Consider the following 17,796-nt stretch of genomic DNA (forward strand, 5'->3'; position numbering starts at 1 on the left):
GCACAGCTCTCTGCTACCGCAGCCAAAAGCATCTCTGTGTCAGCTGGGGAAGAAGGTGATAAGGGCGCAGTGACTTTTTGGGGACCAGTCCTTGAAGCTCGGCACCTTAGCATGGTGAAAGGTGGGAGACTGGGCTCCCACCCTGTGCAGGAATGCGCAGGGGGAAAAAGCATTGCCAGATGAATTATTGAGGTTGGAGAAGACCTCTCAGATCCCCACCCCACCATGCCCACTGCCCACATCCCACATCCCTGTGCCTCTGGATGACCCCCTGTGCAGCTGTGCAGTGCAGCACTGCTCTTTGGAGCAGAGATGTTTCCACACAGCGGCCCTTTCCGCAGAGCTGGGCTGCTCTCACCTCACAGCTGGCACCGTGCGATGCCCAAACTGAGCTGTGCCCTTCTATTGGCCCAGGAACATTCCTAACAGCTCCTTGTTGGCTCCCCCAAGCCCAGCGAGGAGCTGGAAGGGGATTCGCTCTCTGACAACCCGGAGGTGACTGCCTGCCTCGGTGCAGGGCTTACAGTGAGCAGACGTGCTGCCTGCACACCAGGCTGCTCACACAGGCATCTGCCAAACTCGGTGAGTAATGGGATTTTTCGGCTCAGCGGGTGGAACCCAAGAACTGAAGGAAAAAAAGCTTTTCTACATGGATCCTGAATGCGTATTTCTCAGGCAACAAGAATGAAAAATGTGAAAATCTGTGTTTTTGGAGTTAGTCAAACTGCGCCAGGCCCTGGAACAGGGGGATATGGAAACTGCTTTGTTCTGATGCTGTTTAACTACTAAGGAAGTACTTTCGCTTTTTTAAAAACAGCCATTTCACTGAATGCATTTATGCCACCTTCAAAAAAACCCAACCAACCAAAAACAAACAAACAAACAAACAAAACCCCATGTTTTCCAGTCGTTCTTTTCCCCCTCACTGAATCTATTAATTGAATTTGACCTCAGCTTGTGAAATATTGGAAACTCATCTTGTGCAGAAGGAAGAAGCCCAGCCCACGAGCCTTGCTCTGAAGAGCCTTTCAGAATGAAATGAAGGGACTGTCACGGGGATGTTGAACATTCCTGGATGATGCCCTGCCAGTGGCTGCTCCCTCCAACCCAGAGCATCCTTCTGCAGTGCCACTGTAACGCTGCTGATGGAGCCTGTGGGACACCACAGCCCCACTCAGGTGCGACTTCCCAGTGCCAGCAAACCCACTTTTCCAACCTGCGTTGCTTCTGTTTCCCCACTGGATTAGGAGCAAGAGACCTGGGAGCTGCTGAAGGGGTGAGGAAGAGAAAAGGAGACAGCAGATCCTGACTGCTTCTTCCCCAGTGGTTCTCATCCACAGGTACCCACATGGCCATGCATTATCGATGGTCTCCAGGCTCACCAAGCACAGGAGGAGAGGGGCTGCTGACAGCAATCAGCGATGTCTCCCAGCAGCCCTAACTCCTGCTAAGTGACGGGGAAGCACGCCTTCCCCTGCCCAACTCCAGCCTGGGGAAGGAGAAGAACAGAAGATGAAGAGGGGAAGGAATAAAGGGAAGCAAGGAGCCAGCAGCACAGAGCCATGATCCATTATTCATCCCGTGCTCCCAGGACTGTTGTTGTTATAAGGCACCACTACGGAATCTGGCCTCCCAGTTTTTAATCACGTAGCGGTAGAAGTGCCTTCCTGATTAATACAGGGTATAAATAGGAAGAGCTGTTTGGGGTTGTGGGCTTCTCAATCCTGACAGCAAAGAGCAGGGAGTTAACCTTCACATGCCTGGAACATCTACAAGGAATAAGAACAGGGATGGATGAGCAGAGCACGGCTGTGGCAGCCATTGCACCCCAGGGGCAGAGCTGGGCGAAATGCAGGGGGGGCCTCTCCAAAGGGACCTTCTGGGGGGACCTGCAGACCTCCAGATCCTCAAGCTGGAGATCTGCTCTTTTTCTGACCATAAACAAAACTTGCAGAAGAAAACATGTCAAGCTTCCTGTTGTCAAAACCAGTTTTCTGTCAAAGCACGGCACTTCCATCACTTGTGAGTTAAGTTGGAGGCCCTCCTGCATGCAGCTCTGCCTGCAAGCTTTACCTGTGTGATTAACCAATGGCACCACACAGAATCTCTAGCACTGAGCTGCTACCCCAGGCTAACACTGCTCTGACCAAGAATGAGCATCCATGTCTGCGTGCCGCTGGTCATCAGACAGCTGGACAGCTCTGCAGCAGGCAGACGGAGCCTCAATTACCCTCAATATTTATTGAGATAACAAGATCCTGCGGGCAGGAGTCTCCTCCTGCAAGTAGGGAAAGCAAAAGGCCCTCCTGCCGCCAGTGCCGCTTCCTAATTAACGCTGACTGCCTTTTTGTGTGGCTGCTGGCAGCTCCAGGGCTGGGGTGCACAAATCCTCCTGCAGGCAGTGCCAGCATCCCTTCCAAAGTGCTCCCAGTGGGGACGGCACCTGGTGCTGGAATGGAGCTGCTGAGTGGCCCCTGAGGAGCGCTGCGAGCGACGCGTTGGAAGGAATATCAAGCTGCTATGAGATGTGTGTCCCCATGGAGCCCAACACCTCCCCAGGGAAGGGCTGCTGATGTGCTGCTCATCTTCGGAGAGGGCTGGGTGGTGTTCAGCGCTCTGTGTGAGGCCAGAAACAGATGCCTGCAGTGATCACAACGCAGCGGTTTGCCAGCCCTGAAGCAGAAGGTCTGAGCACACTATGAGCATCCCAGCGCACTGCTGGGTGCCACCCTCAGGACTCTGCCTGCCCTCGGTGGCAGCCAGAGGGACCCGGAGACTTTGCTCTGGCACAAAGAAGTGTTTGTGTATTCAGATGTGCACCGCAGGCTTGTCAAGGAGGCATGTTTGCCTCTTGTAGACAAGTCAAGCTTATGAGGGCATCATGCTACACTTGCTCAGAGTGAGCGTATATGGGCACCGTCCTGATCTGCATGCAGCTGCTTGCTGGCTGGAGCATTCTGCAAAGCAAACCCTTGCAGATTCAACCTCGTGCTCCAGGACCAGGCTTGCAGCCTGCCAAGAGCAGGTGACCTGCAGTCTCCTGGGAAGATGCATCCCTATCCAAAACAGGGAGCAAGGGATGATCTGAGCTGCTTCCCTGCTGGGTGGGAGCAAATGAGGTTGCCTTCCTTCTACCAAATAAAATGAGCATGGGAGAGAGTCCATCTGGTTGTGGCAAATGGTCTTGGGAAGGCTGGGAGAAGGGAATAAGAGGGAATAGTTGGACACTGGGGAGAAAGCTGGAGCTAGCATTGCAATTCCTTTGCAAATGAGCCTGGCAGCTAAGGAAAAAAGGGACCTGAGAGCAGGGGGACAGCACTGAGTCTGCAGATGGGGTCAGTCAGATTTCCCTTTGCATCTTACAGCTGCTGAGCATTCCTGCATGGAGCTGCTCAGAATCGGAGCGCCCCACGGTCCATAGCTTTCCCAGTCCCTGCTGTGCTCTGGGAAGGGTGGCAATGGGATGGGGCAGCGGGCAGCCTGCAGAATGCAGAGCTCTCTCTGGAAGCTGCCCGGCAGAGGGAAGAAGGAAAGGAAAAAGATGCAGGCAGTGCAGCCTGGGGAAAACACACTGAAAAATAAATCAAAAGAAACAAGGGGAGCAAGGGAGAAAAATAGTGATGAAAGTTTAAATAGTGCATCTCTCCCTTGGTCCTATTTGCCTGGTGAGTGTTGGAGGCAGCGAGAGTGTGGGTGGGCTCAGCAGTGATGTGGCCTCTCCATCCCACGCAGGGGACAGAGACACAGGAGGGGGATGGCTCTGTGCCTCCCACACACCACAGCCCTCCTGCTGGCTCCATCTGTCCGCAATGCACAGACCCTCCTCACATTGCAAACCTCCATGCTAAGATTTCCTGCAACATTTCCCTCCCCCTCCCCCCATTAATGATCTCAGTTCCCATCCAGCAAATGAACAATTTCTAAATATTGGGCTTTTCCATCCCCACTGGGATTAAACCCAATTTCTGGCTGCAAGGGCTGTCAGAGGAAACACAAGCGGATCTGACACGGGATAAGTGAGCATTTGTATTCTACTGAAAAAAACCTTTTCTACGAGGAAAAAGCAGAAGTTTTTGCAGCCCCTCCAAGCTCTGACAAAGCGCGCAGGTGGCTGCCCAGGTATTGATCTTCTGCTTGAAAGATTCTCAGCACAAAGAGCAACAAACTCCACATTTCCTTTTCCAGCTGAAAAGAAAACACCAACCCAGCAAATCCATCAGAGCTGATGGAGCAGTTCCCATTAAGCATGGTGCAATGGGGTGCACAGTGAGGGGAAACTGAGGCACAGCCAAGGGGATGCACAACCACACTGCACGTCGCCCTGCGTCCCCACTGCTGTGCTGAGATGGGACCTGGGTGTCCCCAGCTGGAAGGACACCAAAGCTGGGACACATCCAGAACATGGCCCTCTGCCCCACCACCTTCTCCTTGCTTTCCCAAAGGCCGTGCCTTTAGCCAGCCATCACAGGGGCTGGGGTGGAGAAGGGAGGTGCACTTTGGGGTGAAGATGCATGCACGGTTTTAGGGTGACACGTAGGACTGTAGGATGCTCCATGGGGTGGTGGAGGATCCCAGCCCTATACCCCAAAATCCCCATCAGGGACCGACTTCAGCTTTGCCATGAATTTGCCACAAAGCCAAGGCTGCACCTCAGCGCAGCGCTCTGTCCTTCAGCCACGCAAAGCAATAAAGGGCAGAGCAAATCGTTACGGATAAAGCTGGGACGCATCGGATGGGGTTGATCAATGCACAGCACTGCCTTATCTCTGACACTGGCCAGGGCCAGATGTTCTGAAGGAAGCCAGCACAGCCCTGCCGCGATCAATCACAATGTTCCCAGTGCTGACACGTCTCGGCCCTCTGAAGCTGGTTATCAGCGGCCACGCAGCTCTGTGTGTGCGGTATGAAGAGGTTCGGTCCCACAGGCGCAGCCCTGCGGTGCCCTTGTCTGCACTCCCCCATGCAACCTGTCCTGAGGCCATTCAGCTCTGCACAAACCCCTCTTTAAGACCAGTCACCCAAGTTTTAAGAGCTCGGTTGGGAAGGGATCCCCTCTGGCTGCTCTTCTTTGAGCATATCCCCACTGCACCAAACCCATTCATTTGCTTTGAGATATTCTTCCTCTCTCTAAGATCTCTGAAATGCCATGGGCTGGAAGGCAGCACCTCCCCTAAGCCTACGTTACCCTTCAGACCCCAATGGTCCAAGCAGAAATGACCCCACAGCAAAGCAGCTTCAGAGGATGCAATGCTATTTCTGCTGATGCTGATCCAGCCCTTCACCTCTGGGGGGACCCTCCTTTGAGGGGCTCCATCAGCCCTTTCTCATCATTCCCCTCTTAAACGGAGCGAACTCTGAGCTCAGCCCTTGCAGGATGCTGCAGCAGGCACACTGGTCAGGCTGCCCCCTGGGTACAGCCAAAAACAACACAGCTGTGTGTGTGGCCATGGGAATGCTGCTTGAGATGCTCAATGCATCCCATCTGAAGGGCTGCAGGAGCCCTTCTTACAGCTCTGTGTGCCCTAAGATGGATTTCCATGGTATGGCACAAGGATGGAACGTTCCCAGCACTACCAAAATAGGGAAACAGCATTTTGTTGGGAGCAGAAAGGGGAAGATGAGGTCTGGGTGGGTTGGAGAGCTTTCATTGCATTGAGATGTGCTTCCCATTCTGATTATTTCTGAGCTTAGAAATTTAGGTCAGTTTTGCTAAACAAGAAGTGTTGATTTAGAACAAAAGAGGATGGCATCAAAAAAGGCATTCCGGGTTTTCCCACACCCAAACTTTCATTGCAGGAAGGCTCACATGAAACATGAGAAACACAAATCCCTCTGCTCTCCTCTTCCAGCCAACTCTGTGGGCTCCCAGAGCAAATGACTAAAGGTGAATTTATGTGAGATTGCAAAAAGGCTGAGCCATGGGCCGGGCACAAAGCAGTGAGGGCTGCACCCTGCTGCAGAGCTGCCTGCAGATCCCACCAGGAACACAGCGGGGGTCGGAACAGGCAGAGAAGTGAGAGTTGGACACACACGACTCACTGCAAGGGAGAAGGGGATGCTGCTTCCTCTGCTCTGGGCTCGTTTCTAGTGCTGTGGTGAACTCTTCACTGCACTGAATGAACGCACAGGTAGGCGGAGGGACAGCCAAGGAGGGGATCTCTGCTGTGCTGGGCTTCAATTCTGTACTGAGAGCATGAGGAGGGAGCCCAGAGGCAGGAAAGAAAGGGAAGCAGATAAGAAACCCGGTATTCTTCATTTACTCTAGTTAATTTTAGCCTAATTTGATTCTTCTGTAAATATCAGCCCTCCTTTAATAAGTCAGTGAGGCGATTGCAATGTAATCACCCAGCGCATCATAAAAGAGTTTCTCTGCTAATTGTTAGGAGGAAGCAGAACTGTTCTGTGGCAGGTATGGGATTGCAGAGAGAGATAATTATAACCAGATCTAATTAGTAATTATAACAAACCTCTGCTAGAAATGGCTTTTAGTTAAATATGCCCCAGTTCTCCCAGCAGTGCTGCAGAGCTTGAGGAGCAGTGCTGGGTTCTGGACCCACAGCCTCACCCTGTGCACAGGATCCCAGTGTGCAACGCAGAGAGCTGGAAATGCAGTGCAGGCAGCTGAGACAGGAGAGGGTGCTGTGAGCACAGCAACGGAGGTGCGGGGGTGCATCCTGGGGCACTCTGCTGGAGTTGGAGATGCTATGGGATCTGGGGAAGAGGAGCAGAATGGGAAGGGTTGAAGAGGAGCACCTGAGAATGCACTGGGATTGCTCTGCATGGTGTGAAGTACAAAGAAATGGCAGGGAGGTTCATCCATCCCTTCGTGCTGCTGCACAGAGAGGGGTGCCAATCTGGAGGGTGCGAAAACAAGAGAGAAAAGGTCATTCAGGAGAAGGGTATCAACCCAAGAGAGGGATGTTGGCCTGGAAGGGATGTGGATTGAAGAGGGGGATGCTGATCAAAGAGTGGGGTGCTCATCCAGGAGGAGGATGCTAAAACAGTGGGGTGGGCATGGGGGGATGCTAATCCCGGAGTGATGCTCATCAAGGTGAAGGATGCTAATCCAGAGGGATGTTAATCTCTGAGGGATGCTCATCGAGAGGGATTCTAATCCAAAAGTTGGATGTGGAGATGCCGGCCAGGAGCTGCTCCCGCTGCAGCAGAGCTGCCCCCAGCTGCTGGCTCCCAGTGTGTGGAGTTTGAGATCCCATGGCACTGTGGTTGGGTGCTGCTGGGCTCCCACTCCTCCCATCGCAACCCCTCGTCGCCCACAGCACCGACCCCGACTGCTTCCCAGCTCTGTGCAAAGTGATTCAATTAAGCGCCGGTTCACAGAGAGTGCTAAAAGAAAATCAAGCAAGCGAGTGAGCGCCCAACAACAACGAAAAAAATGCCCTCTGGAGAATAATTTTCTTCTATGGATTTTTAAGACCAGCGGCTGGAGAATCACTTTCTCGTTTTTGTGCTGTCTCTCCAGTCAATAAATAAGAGGGAAATAAAGGATTTCAGAGAAAATAGAATGCAGTCAAAAGGTAAATTGTGGTCTTAAAAGCCCCTAAGAGACTGTCACCGACTTTGAAATGTTTCCTGGTTTGAGACCATTTCTTCCTGACTACATGGTTTCCGCTCCTCAATTTGCATCTCGGGGAGGCAATCTTTAAAACTGATTTTCCCCTGGTTGCATTTCATCGGCACAGAAACTAAACAGGCGGCTGCATTACAGTAATAACATCAACATTTCAGCCACCTTCGCCTTAATTATTTCTCCGTCTTGCCAACAGGACCAGTTAAAACAGATTTATATTTTGGTGTGGAGGGGGAAAGGCGGGGTTCTGTGTGTGTGGATGGGTGAGATAATCTGGAGAAGCCCATTTCTCCCTTGTTATGTGTCACTGTAACAAAAAAAAAAAAAAAAAAAAAACAAACACTTGAGGTAAAAGGTTTGGGCCGTTTAAGAAATAATGTCAGCGTTTCAGCTGTCTTCTGCTTAATTGTTTCTCTCTCTCGGCTCTGCCACCTGAACCAGTTTAGATAAGATGGGAGCCTGGATAAGGAGGAGGAGCTGTGCCCTCCCGGGCTGATAACGCTGCCCGGCTCTGCCTTCACCAGCAGCCAACGTGGAGCTGAGCTCTTGGGAAGCCATGCGGCGCTGCTGAGGATGGCGCTTGAAAAGGAACACAGTGCTGAGGAATGCACTGAAAGTGCTCCGAGTCAGCCCAAAACAACACAGAGGGGCCGAAGGCAGGCTGCTGGGAGCAGGTTGGAAAAGGCCTCTTAGGTCATTGAGTCCAAGTGCCACAGCCCCAGGAGGCGCCTGCTTTGCCGGAGGAGCCCCCAGACCCTCACAGCTCTCAGACCTCCCTTCTCCCAAGCTGCTTTCCTGCCAACAACGATCCCTATTTATAACCTTCTCCCCTCCTGTTCCCTTGCGTGCAGCTTTATGACAGCCAGGGTTCTCCTTTTTATGACATTGTTGTTCTTAAAGTGGTTTTATCACCTGGTTTTATTGCAGAATTACCGCGTGGCACCCCAAGTGCCACAGCAGTGGGGAGGAGAGCGCAGCCCGCCCCGGAGCGGTGGAAGCGGCTGTGATCTGGTGATGGATGCAGCACTTCTTATCTGGTATATTTCTATCCATAGATACATAAAGCATTTTGTGATCCCAATGGATGCGAGGAACTATATAAATGTAAATCATTATCATTGTCATTAAATACCTTCTGCATCTTTTCAGTCCACCAGTTGGACTCAGAGGTGCGCGGGGCAGCTGCTGTCTGAGCTGGAGCCGCTGAACCGAACGCGAGAGGGGCAATTTTTGCCTTTGTTAGCAATTAAACGTGCTGTCATAAAAGACTTTATTTTCCCTCTGCAATTTTGCATGCTGCCTCTTGATTTGAAAGTCACTTCTCGCCCACCACGAGGAAGCGGCGCGGGCTCCCCTAGCAACAACCTGAATATGAAGCAGCTGCTGGGGCTGCGCGGGCGCTCCTGCACTGTTTGAACCCTCTGTGAGCAGCATCCTGCAGCACCACAGGGAGAGAGCACTTGAAAGCATCCCCATGCAGCGGGGCAGCATGATTTATGACCAAAAGAATACAGATACCTGTGGTCAAAATCACGACTCAACAGCATTTCTGCCCAGCCCCAAATAACCGAGTGCATGGAACTGCCTTCTTTTGGATGTTGGCCATACTGCAACCAGCGCTGTGCTTACAGCCCCAGGCTGCCTGCTGCTTCTACTTTCTTCCTTTCGACAGGATCTGAGCCTGAAGGATTCACTCAAGGTCATGCATGGAGCCTCTGGCAGCACAGAAACTAAGGCAGATCTATGTGCTGGGCCATACAACCGAGTTCCCTTCCACCATGCACCAAGAAGGCAGCACACGTTGTTCTGCCCCAGTGCCCAGCTCACATCGTGCCACCGAGCCCCTTTTCCCTCCTGCATCTCCATCCAAAAGCCTGAGCACTTCTATTGCTCCTCATGGGAATCCACCTCATCCTCTGCTTCCATTTCCTCTCCTGCTTTCTGTGCTTTCTGGGAACTCCCCATCATTTCTTGGGTCATTTCCCTCCCTGCACCAATGCTCAGGAGAGGGGTGACCCTATGGAAGCACCGGCAAGGGATGTGTTGTGTAGGAGCTGGGTGTTGGCACCCACAGCACTGCCCAGCATCAGCTCCATTGATACTTCCCAAAAGGAGATGGCTGATATCTGCCTCCATGGTACAATGACAGAGCACCAAAGTTCAGAGGGACTCATGGGATTTATCTCCCCTGGTCACGATAAGCAGAACAGATAGAGCTGGAGAGCTCTGACTAACATCCATGGGTATCAGCCCAGGTCCCTCCCAACCTGTAAAGGCTCTGCAATATTTAGTTAAAGGAAACAAGGTTTCCCTAGCTCTTGTTTTTCTTTTCCTCGTGTATTTTTTATTTTCCCCAGCACTCAGGAGCCGCAGCCTCCTGCTGCCCAGGGGAGATCTTCCATTTAGCTACCTTTTCCTTTCTCATTTCATGCTGCAATGGAGATTCATCAGAGGTGTTAAATCCATGATTTGCCATGACTCCCCCACCTCACCCGCTGAGCTCAGGGTCGAGAGCAGCATCTGTGCTAAGCTCTGCACCCCATCCTTGTTCCACACTGCAAACCAATGCCTAGGGAACGAGCACAGTCTTCATCTCATGGCAGCTGTGGCTACGGAGACTCAGCAGTGTTTGGACATCATGGTGAAGGAACGTGGGGCAAAGGCTGGGTCTCAGGCCTTTCTCACATTCCAGATGGATGTGAGATGTCAGCTGCTAACCTGAGCATCCTTGCCAAATGCCAGAGGACCATTTGTCCAACATCTACCATAGCATGAGATAGATATCCCTGGGGTGAGGCTATTTGCCATCAGTCACAAAGGACAGCCATGGGTGAACCACGAGATGGTTATCCAGATGTGAAGTTCTGCCCCAGACAATCCCTGCTCTGGCCTCAGGTGGGGAGGAACTGACATTGAGCCCCAGGGCTGACGGGCAGAAGGATCACCTGATGCTTTCCTACAGCCTCACCCACAGCCCTTCCTGCTTCCTGGCCATCCCTGCCCTTGCAGAGCCTCAGGCTCGTTTTTCATCCGGGGGATCGATGGGGAAGCAGGGGCTGTTGCTGCAGGGATGTCACGCTCTGAGGGCCTCATTGCTCTCTGCCAGCTGCCAAGGGGACAGCAGCAGTGCTGGTGTCAGGTCACTAACAACCTGCACACGATGCCCAACCCCACAGCACTGCAGTCTGTGCCGTGTGGGGAGGGATGCAGGAGATGTGTGTGATGCAGATGCAGGGGAGTGTGTGCAGGGTACAGATGGGGAGATTTTGTGATTGGGAATAAGGGAAGGGATGCGTGGGTGTGCAAAGCAAAGAAGGCTTTGCACAGACATGTGTTTTGGTTTCCACAAGCTCTATGAGCGTGGCATCCATCAGCTCATTACAGAGCACAAGACTCTCTATGGCAGAGCTGAATGTTCCGTGCTTGCTAAATGCACAGGTCAGGCCCTCCCTGCATCGAGACAAGAAATCACAGCTCAGTGCAAGAATCCTGACATTAATCATTCCTAAATGTGTCGCCTCCCATTTACTGGGCACTCACTCTTCAGCATGCGGGTAGGAGTGCTGAGGACAGAGGCAAGGTGAAGTTTGATGGGAGGTGGCATTGCTGGAAGACCTAGGGACAGAGTCCAGAGAGAAGAGATGAGTTGCCAGGCACCCAAATCCCCCTTCAGCATCCAAGCTGGCTCTGTGTCCCCAGCGCTATCCACTAATTTACCTACAGCACAAGACAGCCTCGCCTAACCCCAGGGCACAGGGCTTGGAAGAAGCCTGAATTTTGCAGGTTTGTCCATAAAATAGCTTGAGATAATGACTCCAGGGTTGGGCTTACAAAAGCCCTCAGCTACTCCATCCTTGCATCAGTGTGATGGACGCAGCAGAAAGGCGGGTACAGCTTTACTAGGAAACCAAGCCCTGTTTACAGTCCCCTATATGTGCCAAGAGGGTGATCAATAAGACATTAATCTATAGTACAAAGGAGGCACGCCCACATAGCATGAACCCAACACCACGATGCTGTGAGCTGGGCATCCTACGGATAGCATCAACTGGTTTTGCCCATCTCCTTCCAAGACAAGAAAGCAGCGCTCGTGGGGCTGCCCCCCATCCTCCTCCACCAAGGAGCTCAGCACCCACCCCACCCCAAGACACCCCTCCTCTCCCACTGCAGGCTCTGAGTGCTGTAAACTTAAGCTGCTCAGACACAGCATCAAACATTTAAGTTATTTGGGATTTGCGCTCGATTGTTTGATGTTGCTGTTTCATTCTCAGCAGACCCGGTTACTGTTTTGCCACTGAAAAAATTCCCAGCAGAGAAAGCAGCTTCATGAAGACAGAAACTGTTTCAAGGCTTTTCAGGCTATCAGGAAGAAAATGATTGCATTTCTATCACTTCTGTTTTTTTTTTTTTTTTTTTTCCTTTCTCCACATTGACATTCTGACTCTACATGCTGGTTCAGGCTGAATTTTGCATTCAAAGAATTTAATTCTGTTAAAAAGTACAGAAAAATAGTTGAGATAGTTCCAGGTTGGACCAGTTCATGCTTTGAAACAGCCCCTGTTCCAGTTTCTCACTGCAGCTTGGCATTACAAACTAATACTGAAAAATGGCCTTTCCCAGGCCATAACCTCTTCATTTTCTGATCAAACTCTGCTAAAGAGCAGGAAAGCTGAGAAACGCAGATGTCTCGAGCTGCCAGCGATCATTCTGGTAATAGAAACAGCTTACTCTGCTCTGCAGGGGAGGGCTGTTGAGACTGGGATGGAAAGAGACATTTCAATACAATAAGAAGCTGAAAAAAAGAGGAAAAGGGTTGTGGCTGAACGGGAACCTCGTAGCACCGTGGTGACCTTCCTTCTTCCCACCCCTGCCTTGTGCCATCTTCCAAGGCAGGAGCTCTCACTTCAAATTAACTTAATCTGTACTGTTCAATAATTCACGTTGATTTAAGAAAGCTTCCTTCTAATGGGATGCACGCGAAGGCAGAGTTAAGGCTGGAAGGAGCCGTGGAGGAGGAGAATCGAGACAGCGAAAGGTGATGCATGAGTTAATTGCTATCAGCTGACCACTGCACCCATCCTCACAGCCCTGTGGTCCCCCCTCCTGGCTGCCACCAGCCTGCAGCATCTCCCCAGGGCCGACCTTTCCCCATGGTGGCACACAGAGCCACACAGCCTTTGAATTCCCAAATTTTGCATCCTGGAGCCTTCCAATTCTGATTCCTGGAGACTTTTCTCACCCTCCCACTGCCGGGGCTCACCCCATGCCCTCCTTTTCCTCCCCCTCCTCCCAGTTTCTCCTTGCTTGGTTGCATTCAAGAGCTGGGAACTCAACACTAATTAACGTGCCAGCAAATCCCAGCTCGGCTGGCAGGGCCGCCGATTCCTTCACGGTCCCCCGGGTGCAGAAGGCTCCACAAGCCATCCCTGCGGCTCCTCCAGCTACACGGCTGGCAGATGCATATTTTAACAGCACACATCTGTTGGCTATATAATCTCTTGTATTTGCCCTCCCTGCTCCCAGCTTTGATGGAAGACCGGAGGGAACTCTCCGGTGGTTACAGCCGAAGTGTTTGCTTTGCAATTTCGCTCGATTGCTGTCTGATTTTATTTTTAAATTTCTCCAAGTCCTAATCAGGCTCTTACTTTATTTAATTAATACCCCCAGCTTGGTTAAATAGATCATAAATTAAGAAACCCTGCCATTAAAGATATACCAGGTAGCAAATAGACCTCCTGTGGCTTTTGAAATCAACCCAACAGCCTCTTCCTTCCCAGCACGTGGTCCCAGAAGCTCACAGCACATCTTCCAAGCTGCTTTGGGTGATCTGTCGGAGTCCCTCTGTCCTTTCTGGGGGCACATGACTGGCTCTGCAGCTCCCACATGCCTCCGCATCCCCCAAATCCCATTCTACCACTCGACTACACACTGTCTTCCCTGTTGGACAGAAATCCCCAGGAATGACAGTGCCCTAGAATTGCCCTGGGGCAATGAGAGGACACAGAAAGGGTTCCTTCAGCTCCAGGACTGTCTGTTTGGATTCCTGAGCAGTATCTGTCCCTGAAACCCCACAAATACAAGAATTCTCCCGATGCTGATGACATCAAATGCTCATCTGTTCGAGTGCTTGGATTTCCAAGGCTATGGAATGATCCGTTCCACTACATTTAATCATGTAGACTTGAAAACAATGTGACAAAACCTTAAATATTTAATTAAAATATGGTGTAGCTCTGCATCCGAGCAGGGGAGCAGGAGACAGCAGCCCCGTAGAGCTGTTGTCAGACATGAATGACAGCAGTTGGAATCTGAATTCTGAGGCATTAGGGGATTTCTTGATACCAAGGAAGAGGAAAAGCTGGCAAGAATGGACAAAGCAGCACCAACCCATGCGGAAAACCAGGTGAGCCAAGCATGCTCCAGAGGACACAGCCTGGGTGTGACAGAGGAGGATGGGGTGAAACGGCCCAACAGTACAACCCAACTGTACAAACCCATGCTTGGCCTCCTGAGAGCACCACACATACACACTGCCCATGGCTACCACAGCCAAGTGCCAGGAGACAGTGCCAGCTCTCACCAGCTGGGCAATGGATGGAAGCAACTTCCCACTTTGTGCTCCCTCCCACCCCCCTGGCCACCCTAAGATTCCTCAGAACATCTGCAGGCACACATCCAGCGGGAACAACGGGAACCAGCGAGAGCAATGGAACCAGTGGGATGCAGAGCCCCATCCTCTCATTGATTGGGTTTACTCTGAACGTGCTCTAACTTTAATTTTCCTAAAAGGAAAACATGCTGCAAACATAAGTTGCCGAACATCTTAGGTAAATGTACCAATTAGCAGCTACATGTATACGCACATAAACATTAACTACCATCTATTCAACACATTCCATAACCCCAAAGATAATAACGATTTCCTTTTGATCCACAAAAGCATCTCTCTGCTCAATCAACGCTCAGAGCACTGACGTACGCCTGTGCTCCCTGGGACTAAATTAGTTTTGAAATCTTTAGCTCTAATTAAATAACATTATTTCTTTTGTCTGGCTCCAGTAACGTCTCCTGACTTCGCAGCAGAAGGAGGAGGCACAGCTTGTAGGGGCTGATGGAGGCTTCATTCCCATATGGGGCCATGCTAGGGCTTAGAGCTGCTGCTTCACTCAGCAGAAGGACGGGTCAAATGGAAACCAACAATGTCAGCAGGCCAGGGAGGAGAGAAGATGCATCGGGGGAGGCTGAGGGTAGGGACTGGACAGAGTGGTGGAGGGAACACCTCAGACCAGAAATGACAACTTGTTTTCTCGGATACTGATGACACACCTGCAGACAGAACCAGTACCTTAGCAGCAGCCAGAGGTGCAGAAATCAAGGAAAAAAAGCCACTTACCTTTGGAAGGTCTCAGCCAGGGATCTCCAGCAAGATCACATCACCTCCACTGCCAACCCTTAAGTGAGGGCTGGAAGGGATGGATCCTGGCTGCAGCCCTTCCATCACTCAGTGCATTGCATGCACCTGAGCTGCCCTGGGCTGGCCCTGCCTTCCCACCAGGTGCTCCATCACTGCTTCATGCTGTGAAACAGCATCTCTGCTACACCACCGACATCCTTACATGTGTGTGAGTGCCCCTGTATTTGTAGAGCTGAAGTACTAAACTCCATGCCCACGCTACTCATTCACAACTGCTCTGCTCCCTGTGCTATCACTTTTGGGATCACTGTATATTGCTCTCACCACAGACTCTTTTCCAGTTGTCCTGACTCAGAAACAAAACATTTTGCAACTGAGGACAGAAAACCCACAAAAAAACTGTGAGTGATGGGAACAGCAGACCTACCAAGGACGGTCAGCCGGGCCGGTCGGGATCGGATCGCTGCTTGGATGGCTTGACACTCATAGACGGCGTCATCCTGGAGGTCAGCCCTCAGGATTTTCAAGTGATGCTCTCCAGACAGATGGTCTCCTACAACCAGGTAGCGCGGGTAGCCTGCAGGATGCAAAGCATGAGACAGATGAGCTTCCAGCGACATCCCAAGCCCAGGTTTTACCCAATTAGATGAAATCCCTAAGGAAAGAATGGGATTGGCATAGCCCAGGGCTTGCCTTTGTTTTCCAAGGAGCAAAATGCAGCCGGAGCAAGAGAGAATCCTGGTTGACAAATGGGTCAAACCTGACCTTGGGCTATCCTTGCAAAGCCACGAGAAACCCAAAACTCAATGTGCCAAGAGCAGACTGCAGAGCACTGGGATGTGAATGCATCCCCTGATTTAGGACCACTTACTTCCCTGCCCTCCCAGGCCTACCATGGGATTTCTTATTCCTTATGCTGTGTTTGTGGTTGGGCTGAAATCCTCTGAGATTTCCACAAATGCTGCTCTTCATCATCTTTGTTAATTATCTACACAGTGAGATCATGTGCCCTCACAGTTTGCGTAGGACACCAAACCGAGCGCTGCAGCTGACACAGCAGAAGGAAGGGATGCCATCCAAAGGGGCTTGAGAAGTGGGTGCCTCATCCATCCCTGGAGGAGCCCAAGAGGGGCATCCATCCCATGGCAGGAATGGGGTTGAGGAGCTGTGAGGTCTCTTCCAGTCCACCCAGGCTGTGATTCTATGGCACTGCCAAGTTTGGTCTGTGCAAAGCTTGGGCACGGCCTCCAAGGAGCAGCCTGCCCTCTGCATGCCTGTGTGACACCCGGAGCACCACGGAAGGAAAGCGGCCATCAGTGCATCCACCCCTCCTTGTGCTGCTGATTGATGCTCAGTGCCGTGCAGGCAGCCTGGCACGCTCCTGTGTTTTTGTTGTTTCGCAAGCTTTCAGCAGCAGGATTTGCTCTCCTGAACCGCAAGAAATACAAATGATGGGTTTGTTTGTATTTAGCTAATTAGATGACTGGCTGAGCCGGCAGCACACGAGCTGGCAGTTCCTCTTGCTAAAGCAGCCCCAGCTCTGCTAATTGTGGAAGTTGTTCACATGAGCCACATACTTCAGCAGAGCTGCTGTCACCCATCCGTGCTGCAAGGTCTTGTAGGGAAGGATCAGCTCTGCTGTGGGTAAGAGCTGAGGCACTGAGCTTTGAAAAACACCTGAAGAAGGGACTGCTCACTCAGGCAAATGGATAATTATACATATTTTTAAAAAACAAAAACACAAAGAGAAGAAAAAGCAGCATTCTCCTGAGAGGCGAGCAGGGCCCCTGGGGATCAAGAACCATGATTTCTCCATTGGTTTCTGGCTGACGCTGGCTCTGCACAGCAGGGTGCAGGCTCCTGACTCTCAAGTGAGCCTTTCCCCTTCATTTTGGGGAAATATTTAAAAAAAAAACTGCATTTTTCAGCAAAATATATAGGATAAATTGGATCTCTACTCCACAGTTACTCCAGTCTTCTCCAGTGGCAAGAAAACCATTTGCAGTGCCATACAGCGGGATTAAATAATGAGAAATCTGAGGAGCTTTATTACCAAACTGTGATTTGAGGGCTCTGCTGGATCTCAATAAATACATTTATCCAAACACCACTTCTTTTTTTGACAAAGCCAAAACAGGCACTGTCAGTGCTTATGAAGCATTTCAGCCCGGTTTTGGGAACAGGACATCTCCTTCCCCCACCTGTGGGAAACCAGCTGCCCAGCCTCGAGCCACAGCCAAGGCTTTGCTCATTCCAAATCTGAACACTCGTGTGGGTGCAGCCAGAGGGTTCTGCAGTTCCAGTGAGAACACTCATTATTCTCAAAACAAATATTTGTTTTGAGGCCATTAAAGAGAAATGGCTTTCACCTGCGGCAAGCACTCATTTCCTTCTTATTTTTCCAGAGGTGTTCCCTAACATCTATTACCCTGACCTGCCATTAATGACAACGTAAGGGCTTGAGCTCTGCTCCCAGGCAGCATCTCCTGCTTGGGCACCGCAGTGCCACCACTTACTGGAGAGATCCCGTCCGACGCCGAGGGCGAGCCCGTCCTTGATCCACAGCACAATGCCATTGTACTCGGGGATGGCACACAGCAGCGTCACGGGCTGCCCAGCGATCACCACCTGGTCCTGGGGCTGCTGCGTGAAGGAGGATGCTTGACCTGGAGAGGGGACGAGAGAGGACGAGGCTGTCAGACCCCGGCGGCACCTCGGGGTGCAGCAGCCCCAGACCGCATGGGGCTGAATTCCAACCCAACTGCTCTGTGGTTACGGTTCTATGATCCCCTAA

General features: G+C 51.4%; 1 protein-coding gene across 3 annotated transcripts in view; it reads right to left on the reverse strand.

Annotated features, from left to right (window-relative positions):
• KIRREL3 (kirre like nephrin family adhesion molecule 3) overlaps window positions 1-17,796 on the reverse strand; it is a 237,702-nt gene that overhangs the window by 31,574 nt on the left and 188,332 nt on the right. For all 3 annotated transcript variants that reach the window (XM_085209178.1, XM_085209177.1, XM_085209179.1), the window contains 2 exons: window positions 17,519-17,668; window positions 15,430-15,579 (listed from right to left, as the gene is read on the reverse strand). In XM_085209178.1, the coding sequence (XP_085065304.1) occupies window positions 15,430-15,579; window positions 17,519-17,668 (300 nt within the window). The remainder of the gene's footprint in view (window positions 1-15,429; window positions 15,580-17,518; window positions 17,669-17,796) is intronic.

Source organism: Meleagris gallopavo, chromosome 26 (genome assembly GCF_905368555.1).
Source record: "Meleagris gallopavo chromosome 26, MGAL_WU_HG_1.1, whole genome shotgun sequence".
NCBI lineage: Eukaryota > Metazoa > Chordata > Aves > Galliformes > Phasianidae > Meleagris > Meleagris gallopavo.